Below are 11,619 nucleotides of genomic sequence, written 5' to 3' on the forward strand. Positions count from 1 at the left end.
CTGGGGGATCAGTGTGTGATGTGTGCCTCAGAGAGAGGCTGTGTGTGTGCGCATGTGTGTGTGTGTGTGTCTCAGAGAGAGGCTGTGTGTGTGTGGGTGTGTGTGTGTCTCTCAGAGAGAGGCTGTCGTGTTGTGTTGTGTGTGCGGCTCGAAGAGGCTGCGTGTGTGTATGTGTGTGTCACAGAGAGGCTGTGTGTGCATCTCTGAGAGAGAGGCTGTGTGTGTGTGTTATTGTGCCTCAGAGCAAGAGGCTGTGTGTGTGTGTGTGTGTGTGTGTGTGATTGTGTCTCAGAGCGAGAGGCTGTGTGTGTGTGTGTGTGTGTGTGTGATTGTGTCTCAGAGCGAGAGGCTCTGTGTGTGTGTGTGTGTGATTGTGTCTCAGAGTGAGAGGCGTGTGTGTGTGTGTGATTGTGTCTCAGAGCGAGAGGCTGTGTGTGTGTGTGTGTGGTGTGTGTGTTTGTGTCTCAGAGCGAGAGGCTGTGTGTGTGTGATTTCATGTGCACAATGCACTTGTGCAAGGCTTAGAGTCACTCCCTCTCTCAATTTTTACATCGGGGGGGAGGGGAGGAGGGGGAGTGCTTTTTTTTTTTTTTTGCCTGGGGACATACCAGAAAAGCCTTGGCACTAATCTGCCTCAGCAAGGGGGAGGGGCGGAGGGGCGGGGGGGGCGGGCCAGCTGGTGGTCCGCAGAAACAAAGGATCCTGGGACGTGGCTCTTATTACTCAAGTCCTCCACCTCCAGTAATCACACACCTAATCAGGGGAGGGCATTACCTTTACCGGACCGCACGCGTTTGAAATGGTGCGGCTTGTACCTCGCAAGTGTGCAGGTACTCGTGCTTCTTGTGGTAGACGAGGTTCCCATAAGCATCACACACACTCACACCTAAATGGCAAGAGGAACTACACTTTCAGCAGTTCCTCTTCGTGGTTTTCTCCTTCTCTCGCTTGCTCACACACACACACAGACATAGAGACACACACAGGCATCGACACCGAACAGACACACAAATGCAGTGTATGAATTTGCTATGACACTGTTTAAATGAAAATGAAGCCTGGGTTTTGAAGCCCCGTGGTGGTGGGGTTATTGATCCTGACGGCGGGCTGGTTATTGATTCTGCGCAGGGCTGCACAGGGGCATAATTGCCTCAGCTTCGCAGGGTCAATACGCACTCCTTCCTGGAGAGAGAGAGAGACAGGGCCTGCATCGCTGGAGCCTGGGGGACAAAGGGACCTGGACCTAAACGCTCTCCTCCTCCACCCTCCTCCACCCCCCTCCGCCCCCCACCCCGCCCCTCTCCGTCCCACTGGCTTCCTGCTGCAGGGAGGGGGAGGGGGGGCGGGGAGTAGAGAGTTGCAGCGGTTCGAGCGCGCAGCAGGTGCAGTTAATCAGGAGCGCAGACCCCGGTCTGCTGGGCCTAGCCATAGGGCCCAAGAGGGAAGGGTTTGATGGAGGGATTCATTTGGGGGAGGGATGCGTTTGATGGAGGGATGAGTTTGATGGAAGGATGAGTTTGATGGAGGGATGCGTTTGATGGAGGGATGAGTTTGATGGAGGGATGAGTTTGGGGGAGGGATGAGTTTGATGGAGGGATGCGTTTGATGGAGGGATGAGTTTGGGGGAGGGATGCGTTTGATGGAGGGATGAGTCTTTCCCAGGAGAGAAAACGGAGACGAGACGGAATCTTGTACCGAACACAAGTTTAAACCGTTTGCCTTCCAGAGCAGAGGGAGAAACCCCTGGGAACAGCAGCGCTATTTGCTCACGCTTGCTGGCAGAGGCGGAGTCGCCCGTTCAGGCAAACAGGAGAGAGACTCGTGCTGAGGCGATCTAGGACAGCGTCACCGTTCGCGAGTTCACGACTGCAGACGCGTCCCAAGTTTTGCCGGTCTGCCCGCCTCCTGTGGGTTTTTGCCCCGCCTCCTGTGGGTTCTTGCCACGCTGCACATGGTTTTACCCGTCACTCACTGTGCGGTCCTGCCGCGCAATATCACCGTCCAGCAGATCCATGGCAAAGGTGCAGGCCAATGGCTCGTTTTGGCATGCTCACTACTACAGGTGACCCTTAGGAAAGCCTTAACACTGGGGACGTAAGCAGCCCTTTACCCCACCCATACCTCCAACCCCCACTGCCCCGCCCAGGCCCAGGCCCAGGCCCCGCCCTGCCCCCGCCCCCGCCCAAACCATAACCGGTGAGAGAGCAAAGGTCCTGTTCACACACAGGGAAAGCAAACACACACACCCCCGCACACCCCACCCCCGCACACGTCGCGCTGGTAAGTGCTTCTCACAGCCGGCTGAGAAACTGAACAGTAAATATCCCGTGTTGGATCTGTGTGACTGGGTCCATTTCCCCAGGCCTCATCTCCTCAGCACAGGTGTGTGTTTGGTACAGGTGTGTGTGTTCAGCACGGCCTGTCACACTCGCCCGCTCCTCTCCTCACACCCCCCGACCCCACCCCACTCTTCACCCCGAAAGGCTGCCCCTTTCTCCACCCCGCGCCCCCCTTCCTTTCACCGCCCGGCCCCTCCGTACGGGGGTCTGGCGTTGCCGCGGGCTCCAGCCGAATCAGACGCCCTGAACCCGTCTCAGCGAGGCCCAGCAGCCCTGCGTGAGCACTGCGCAGCCCTGCGTGAGCACTGCGCAGCCCTGCGTGAGCACTGCGCAGCCGGCCGTGCTGTCTGCACCTGCCTGCGAAAGGCTCCGCTACCAAGAGCAGTGTGTGTGTGTGTGTGGCTGTGAGAGAGAGGATGTGTAAATGCGCGTGCGGGTGTGTGAACGTGCGTGCGTACATGTGCATGCGTCCGTGTGAGAGAGGGCATGCATATGTATATATATATGTGTGTGTTTATATATATGCGTGTGTATGTATATGTATATGCGTAGACGCACGTGTGTGAGTGTGTGTGTGTGTGCGCATATGTGTGTGAGTGTGCACGCATGTGAATTTATGCGTGTGTGTATATATATATGCATGCGTGTGTGTGCTCGGTATGCAGATAAGCTCTACAGCAGATGGACTATCTCTGCTGCACAGCTGCTCATCTGAATACAGCAGCCCACAGGCACTGGGGGGCCCCGGGGGGGGGGGGGGTCATCGAAAGGAACCGCAACAGGAAACGGCTCACCTGATCCAGCAGTCCCACTGACCAGCGAAGGGGCGCGTGTCGAATAAGACACGCCAAAGAAAAACACACCCAGCCAGACCACAATCAGGACCTGTCCTCCAAAGCACTGTGAATACTGACAGGCTCAAAAAACACACACACACACAACACACACACCTCCGGTAATTACAGCGTCCAGTTCCTTCTTCAGCAGCGACGATGAAGGCAAAGTTAAATATTTGCGTACGCTCACCACAACTGCCGTTTTGGTGCTACAACATAAATGCAGCCCTAAAGCTTGGACGGCTAGCGGTAGTCTCGCTAGTCAGCCTTAACCACTTAAGTCCAGCTAGTAAAACAGAAAACCAAAAATAAGCAATGGAAACAGAAGAGTCGCACAAAATTCTTGACTATACACGCATCGTATTCCCGTAACGAAATCGTACCTGCTCAAGGAAAGCACAAACTGATGAACACAGCAGTCCTAATTAGCACCTTGGCTTCGCGGGACGACTGTTTTGCAACAGTTTTCCAAACTGTTTTTGCAAAATGCTCACTGGCCTGATTATGTGACTTACAGGGATTTCACAGGGTCTAGTCACTCACAGCAGCCCCATTATACGCAATGCCCCATTCTCCATATCAGCAGCAGACTGAAATCAGCCAGAGAGATCAGTGTGCCTGGGGGGGGGGGGGGGGGGGGGTCGGCCTGTAGAGTGAATGTAACTGACTATCTTAAAATTGCAAATTTAAAAAGAATCTGGGATTGGGTGTTTTGTGAGTAAAATCAACACCGCCTGCAGGGTGAGGAACAGGATGTGACTGATTCTGTGGAACAGCAGGTTTTACAAGCAAATATACATGTGCCGAGCTGCGAGATTTGAGGAGTTTCACCGTGCTCCCGAGTTTTTAGGCAGCAATAAAGCCACAACTGAATGATGACGATTCTGCAGTCGGAGTGTACGTGTGTAGGCGAAAGGTTAGGGAGTGGGATTTATTTTTATTTGAAATGTAACAGAAGAAACAAGTGGAGAAATGTATAAATTCGTGGTTAAGGTAGACCTACAAAATGACCTGCAGCAGCAGAGATTTCAGAGTGGCCAGTACAGTGTTAGAGCAACACGGAGAAACAGTGCACGTGTTGGACCAGAGCGTGCCACGCCCACCCCCGCCCCTCCCCCCGCAACCCCCCCCTCTCCGACAGCTGCTCGGCTCCCTCCCCCGGACAGGCGTGCCGATCGGCTGGGTTAAAACTCCATAAATAACTCCCCGTCCCCCCCGTCCCTATCCCCGTCTCGGAAACTGCAGCTAGGACGTCCCACGCCCAGAAGATCCCAGGAGCAGCCCTGGGGCTTCGGGGTGAGAGGGAGTTTACCAAATATCTCCCCTTTCGCTGTCCCGTCCACCCCTGAGGCCCAGCACACACACGACACAACGACAGCTTTCCATTCAAGCCCCGGCGACAGGTAATTACACCTGCCTACCTGCCCACCTGCCCCTGCCCCAGCCCTCAAACAAGCTGCTGTTTTCAGAGCCTCAGGTCTGACGCCGCAGTCACACAGGAAAGCGGGAGACTGCAGGGCTCGTACGGCCGTGGTTCAGCTCTGCATGGGTTCGAAAGGACTGAGATGCAAAGAGGCAGGAGCTCAAACCAACTGTCACCAATACGACAGAGAATCAGTGCATTGAGTCAGCCATCTTGGATAGATATAGCCAACTGACAGCCAACTGGCCAATCAGGGCTGGTTCCCTAGAAGTGAATGGCCAACATTATCTTGAACAAACAAGGCCATTCATACCTACTCACCGAGCATGGTCCCGCCCTTAGAGGTCGTCTAAGGTCATCACGAGTAGCTGTTACATCCACTTGAAGGTGATTAATAACGAGCAAAAGTAGGAAACAGCTCTTACTGTGTACAGTCTACAACAAGTGTTAGGAGGCCAACTCATGCAAAATAAAACCAGAATATGCCTCTTGCTAATTCAATTTCCTTTTTTTAAATCTATACTTCAGTTGCACATCTGACAGACCTACTTCCCAACACCGGCGTGCCTGTTACTTGCACAAGAAGGCTGCTTATCCGTGTGAGCGAGAGAGGAAACCAGACACAGTCAGACTCCATTAAGCCCGAGATAGATAGTGAGACAGGGTTCGTTAAGGACGCGTTCTGATTAAACGCTGCCAGCGTGAATGAGGAAGGGGGGGGGGGGGGGGTGGAGACAGAGCGGCGGGTGGGAGGAGATGCATATTTAAACGGGGACCAGCGGCCAGAGCACGGCCAGGGGCCCCGGGGCCGATTATTAGACCCCAGCGTGGCGCCCGGCTCGCCATCTGTGCCCGAATGGACCAGGCGGGCAACCTTCGCCGTCTGTGCCGCCATATGCTCGCTGGCGGTCAGCTGACCGCTACTGTAACAGCCCTGCTGGTCAACGTACCGCCTCTCGACCAGCACTCGGGTCAGCTCCATCAGAACATCAGAACGGGAAAATGCTACTGAACTGTTCCACCTATTTTTTTAAAAGTGTTCCGAATGATCACAGTCTTCCTATTGTACACCCCCAATTAATTCACACCCTGCAGCATCTCTGAACTCTGTCCCAACACTTCCTCCTTCCTCAGAGGTAAACTGTCTGGGTTATTACATTACATTACAGTACAGGCATTTAGCAGACGCTCTTATCCAGAGCGACTTACACAACTTTTACACAGCATTTTTACATTGTATCCATTTATATCCATTTATACAGCTGGATATATACTGAAGCAATTCCGGTTAAGTACCTTGCTCAAGGGTACAACGGCAGTGTCCTTACCCGGGAATCGAACCTGCGACCTTTCGGTTACAAGCCCAGTTCCTTACCCACTGTGCTACACTGCCGCCCTTTATGTTATGTATGTCCAAGGGTTCATTTTCGCCTCATCAGTTCACCATATCACTACTTTGAACTCCTTTAGACTGAACATACAACTCTGTGAGTTCATGTGCTTGTCACTGTACTTCAAAATCTACTTTTATGCCAGAAATACCGGTATTGACGGAGTGGAGACAACCACACCGGTGTTGGCTCATGAACCGTACGCCACACCAGGTAAACATCGCGTTAAATCCTTGCCCCTCCCCGTGCCATTTGAACACCCCCCCCCCCCCTCCCTGCAAGCTGAAGCCACACCCTCATTCCGAAACGCTGAAATGGCACGATATCTCTGGCAGGGCAAATCCCAACTGGAGGCCAGTGCGCTGCTAATATTTCCTCACCAGTATAATCAGCCATGCAAGCTATTTTAAAATCGCCACGATTCCAGATTCCTGCCACGACCGGCATGAATGCAGGGCGTGGGGCTCCTATAAAGCTGCAGCTATACAGGTTAGACCGGTAGCCAGGAAAAATGCATCAATGACATCACAATCAAAGATCATCAGGATCAAGGTAAGGTGTTTTCAAGATATTCAGCGCCATTCAAACCAACGAGTGGTAAAAGGGTTTCGCAAGAGTGCCAGACTTCAAAAAATCAACTTGTTTGTTTGCAACGGGTATGAGAATTCAATCTTTAAAACAAGGATTTGTGCGTCTGTGTCCAGGATGAAACTTTCCCCGACTCACATTAACAATTCACACATGAGCGATTCACACATGAGCAGCAAAGGGGTGTATGGGGACTGTGATTGGAGCTTGGGGGCACCTTCCTACAAGCTGCTTGTGCAGGTTTTCCAGGACAGGGAATACCAGCACCAGCAGAAGCCGATGGTGGTCAGTGGTGTTCCTTTCATTCCCCACCCTGTCAAGAGCAAATATTCATTTAAACCAGATCCTACAAGCCTAGAACCAGACCTCCCATCGACGGAGCATTACATTACATTACAGGCACGTAACCAGGCTCTTATCCAGAGCGACTTACACAACGTTTACATGAATGTAAATGGTAAATGGTAAAAGGACTGCATTTATATAGCGCTTTTATCCAAAGCGCTTTACAATTGATGCCTCTCATTCGCCAGAGCAGTTAGGGGATAGGGGTTAGGTGTCTTGCTCAAGGACACTTCGACATGCCCAGGGCGGGGTTTGAACCGGCAACCCTCCTACTGCCAGACAATCGGTCTTACCTCCTGAGCTATGTCGCCCCGTATGTATCCGTTTATACAGCTGGATACGCACTGAAGCAATTCAGGTTCAGCACCTTGCTCAAGGGTACAACGGCAGTGTCCTGCCCAGGAATCGAATCCGTGACCTCTCGGTTACAGTTCCTTACCCACTGTGCACTGCACCGCCTCCAGCAAGCCGGAGTGGCAGTCAGAGCTTCTCCCCAGAAGAAGCGCAACAGCCTGCCAAAAGAATACCTGCTTTCCTGGTAAACTGCTCTCCGGCTGTTTACTGAAGGGGAGAATCGCTCTGTACGAACGTGTCGATGAGCAATCCGTGCGTGGTGACGGTTTCATTGCTTTATGAATTCAGCAGGAAGGGAAATTAAACAAGTTTGAACAAGCAGAGAGAGAGAGAGAGAGAGGGGGGGAGATGACAAAGAGGCTTTCCTGTCAGATCAAATATGACACCTGAACCTGATGCGTCCTTACCGGTAAAGCAGCGCCATAAACAGCTAATAAAAATCAGAACACAGGACAAGACCGATCAGGGATACATCACGGTGTCACTTAAGAAGTGAAAATGTTGTGAGCTGAATGTAGCTCATCCAGTAAAGTACGGATCATAAAATCTGGCCCTCGAATCCAAACCCGGCCGTGGTTTTCTGTTCCTCACCGGTAATTAACTGAACAATTAGTGCCACCGATTGGGCAGGGTGTCTTCACACCCGACTCCCAGGTAAACGGTAATGACTGCATTATATTTACCAAGCGCTTACAAATGATGCCTCATTCCAGAGCATTGGGGTTAGGTGTCTTGCTCAGGACACTTTGACATGCCCAGGTGGGATCGACGAACCTCCGACTGCCAGAAACACTTTTACTCTGAGCTAGTCGGGCAGGGCAGAAAACCAAGTTCCTGGCCACGGACTGTGGTTTGATGACCCCTGTTGTAAAGGCACTGTTCCAGAGTGTGGACGGGCCTTAGGGTCTGGTATCGTATCTGGATTTTTGCCCATACCGATCGTGGCCATCGGCTGTACAGAGTGATGTAAATTTTCCATAGCACAATTTGGGAAGGAAGGGACTCAGTATGCCGAGATAATCATGTCATCGCTCACCGGCGCCCCCACTGGCCAGTCAGGCACCTAGCATCTGCTTGCTCGAGCTGCATGTGAAGCATGTTCCTCTGACACATGCCTGTGCAGACTGTGCGGAAATGAGCACAGGTTCGACACGCGGTTAGGAGGAGAGCACAGGCTTGTCGGCACGCCCCTGTATCGATACCAGAGGCTACGGCAATGAGCACAGCCGGTGAAAACAACCGGGGCGGGGCGGGGCATTCCAAATTCAGAGAAACAGGGAGGGGCAAGGGTGGAACTACCCGTAACCCAGTAACCTCTGAGCCCGCTTGAGCACGGTTTTGCATCAAACGCTGATTGGCTGCCACCCGGAATTTGAATTTTCGGGACCGAAGTGACACCCACATCCACACGTGCAGCTCCCCACCCCTGACACCGTGAGTGGCTGCAAAGGTTATCCCTTTGAAAATCTGCACACCGATTTTCGGGGGGAGGGGGGGGGTACTGACAGCAATAAACAAGCTTCCCTGTGTACCATATTCCCTCAGTAAACAGGACAGGGTAACAGGGGTGACTCTCTCTTAAGGCATTTTAAACAGAACCCCTGACGGATCTGGGCCCTTTTCTCCCCTACTGCCACATCCGTTGTCTTGCTTGCCAAAGCCAAGCTGCCGTACACTACGGCTCACAGCCCCCTTACTGGAAAGTGCCTCGTAACTCTCGGGCCAAACTAAATGCTCTGCGCTGCCCTGGTCGCTGATCTCCCTCAGACAATTCACAGAGGCAAAGCAGGGAACGACCTGAGCGTCATGGCAACCCTATGTGGTAAGGTTTTTTTCTACATTCGGGGGGGGGGGGGGATGTTGCCACAAGAGTGACTGTTTTGAGTGCAGGTTGGAATAACTGTCACAGACGAGAGTTTCACACAGGGTGCCAAGGTGCCTGAATATACGGTCCTGTCCCGAGTTCAGAATGGAAACACCAAAACAATGTAGACACGTAACCAAACACTTTGCCCCACTTCAAAAGCCCATGGTCTCATTTGCTTGGTCTGGTCAACATCTCTTGCTAACATTAATGTCCAACATCTAACTGAGAGGCTATTTTTAAGTACTCCTTCAGGACGAACAAGGATGCCAAGCATCAGGCAAACATTTATTACCAAGACCTGGCGACCAGGGGTGCATGGTAGAGCATCCATCAACACTTGGCCAGCTACTTCAAAGCGCATCCTTTTATAAATAAGAGACACGACAGATGAACCAAAAATGTGACAAACACAAGCCTCATAACAGCAACCTTCAAAACTCCTTTGATTAAAATGCTATTTTTATTTTTTTATTTCGTTCTTGGGGGTGGGACTGGAGGGTTTAGGCGCAAAGAGCACGTCGACCAGATCAAAAGTAAGCTGTATTTCCATAATCATTACACAAGCTGTTATGCCTTCACTCACGTTGCCACACCCGGATACATTTATACTTATTTCGATTCGAGGACAACAGATGCTTTCTGGGAATAGGCTCGTGCAGCATGTCAGCCAACGCGAGAGAAGTTGCTGCTTACCTTGGGCAGGTCACGAAGTTGGTTGGCATCAAGGAGCAGCTCCTCCAGGCTCCGACTATAGCGGTATATCTCATTGGGTACCGCTTGGAGAGAGCAATGTCGCTTGTCCACCGACTCGACGTGGCGGTTACAGCGCCACAGCGGGATACACTTCAGCATCTCAGGGGGAAAAGATACACGAGTTGCTCAGATATTCGGCATCGAGCGGCGAAAGGGGGAGGGGAGGAGGTGATGAGCCAACGGAGCCCAGGAAAGCGGGGAAATCCAGGAAAATCCAACAATTGCGGAGAACCTAAAATCCACACTACAGTGCAATTAAATGAGAAACACCGGCCAATAATTCCGTTGGCATTGTAGGATCCGATTCCTGTTTCAATATTTTCATTTATATCCAGAAAGCGGGATTAATCCATCAACCCAAAGGGCGCGTGTTTAGGTAAACAAAAAAATATCAAAGTAACGAAAAATGTCCGATACTACCTAAAATGCACATTCGAATGCTAGTCCCGTAAAAATACTGATAAAAATTGTAAATTTATTTTAATCGTCAACTTAACTACCCAGTCACAATTCATTCTAACGCTGTTACATCACAAACCATCTTGTGTTTAGCCTACGATAGCTAGCCTTTTCACGTTTTCAACGTCCACATAATTAGCTTTGCTTATTAACTAGCCAACTACGCGTTATCCACGAAGCCCCTTCCGCGCGTCTCTCTACGTTTGCGGGTAGTTTCAGTTAGCTGGCCAGGTAACCTAGCTCTTCTGACAAGGATACGACAGACAATGTCGCATTCATTATAAATCCGATTCAAATCCCAGGCGCTGCTCTATAGCAAGCTAGCTACCACGTCCCATCGCATCAGTAACCGAAAGCAACGCCTCCCACGGATTGTAACTGGATGGATCGGACTTGAAGTGTTTTTAAGGCGGTTAGCTAATCTTCAGTCTTCAGTCATGTTACTACATAGTCTATGAATTAAAATCAAAAGCAATGCGGAAACCCAATTTTCCCGTCAACGAAAGCAACGCGAATGATAGCTTCCTAACAACCTAGGAAGAAAACAGCAACAGGGTTTGATTCTTCTTCTCCACTTGCTTGCGCCAGGCCGAGGAGGGGGGGGGGGGCTAAGCAGAAAGGTATAGCCGGCTCTGTGGATCTCGGTGCCGATCCAATCGGAAGGAAGTCCGGGTCAACAATTCGACGTGACACTCTCAGGTGGTGGCCCGTTTCTCGAATACACCGGCTACCAGTCGCCAGCTACTACCGCGGTTCTGATAAGAATGATGCACTCCACAGCTGATCCACTGGGGAGTTCCCCTCGCTAAGCTTCCCTCGTTAAGCAGCCGGTCGAGTGGATCATTGCATTGAAACAGGCACTCATCCCGAGCGCTGTCTGCCTCGCGATTGGCTCATTCCCCCTCCCCTTCCCCTTCGTTCTAGTCAACGCGGTGCGCACAGCACAGCGACCACAAGGAGTCGGGAGGTCTAACTGAATGGAAGCGTAGCATACAGCCCGATAGCGCTATCTATCGGCTAAACGGTGTTCCTTTCAGACGTCCCCGACACAAGTTTTTTTAAATCTTATTTTTATATTCAAAAACAGTATATACATTAAATACACACGTGGTCAAATTCCAGAGTAATGCTAACCCATTAGATTGTTAGTTCAAGTCAACATCTGTCACCAACCCCAAGACTGCAACAAAGCTGTGAAGGCATATGACAGTCGCTAGCTAGATATCATTTTCATTCCCGCAGAAAAAATACATTTCTAAAGGGT

At 51.3% G+C, this 11,619-nt stretch overlaps 1 protein-coding gene across 1 annotated transcript in view; it reads right to left on the reverse strand.

Annotated features, from left to right (window-relative positions):
* LOC135260308 (protein scribble homolog) overlaps positions 1 to 11,254 on the reverse strand; it is a 96,139-nt gene extending 84,885 nt beyond the window's left edge. The window contains exon 1 of the mRNA XM_064345552.1: positions 9,837 to 11,254. Within this exon, the coding sequence (XP_064201622.1) occupies positions 9,837 to 9,995 (159 nt within the window). The 5' untranslated portion in view covers positions 9,996 to 11,254. The remainder of the gene's footprint in view (positions 1 to 9,836) is intronic.
* Between the last annotated feature and the right edge of the window lie 365 nt (positions 11,255 to 11,619).

Source organism: Anguilla rostrata, chromosome 8 (assembly GCF_018555375.3).
Source record: "Anguilla rostrata isolate EN2019 chromosome 8, ASM1855537v3, whole genome shotgun sequence".
Classification (NCBI taxonomy): Eukaryota; Metazoa; Chordata; class Actinopteri; order Anguilliformes; family Anguillidae; genus Anguilla; species Anguilla rostrata.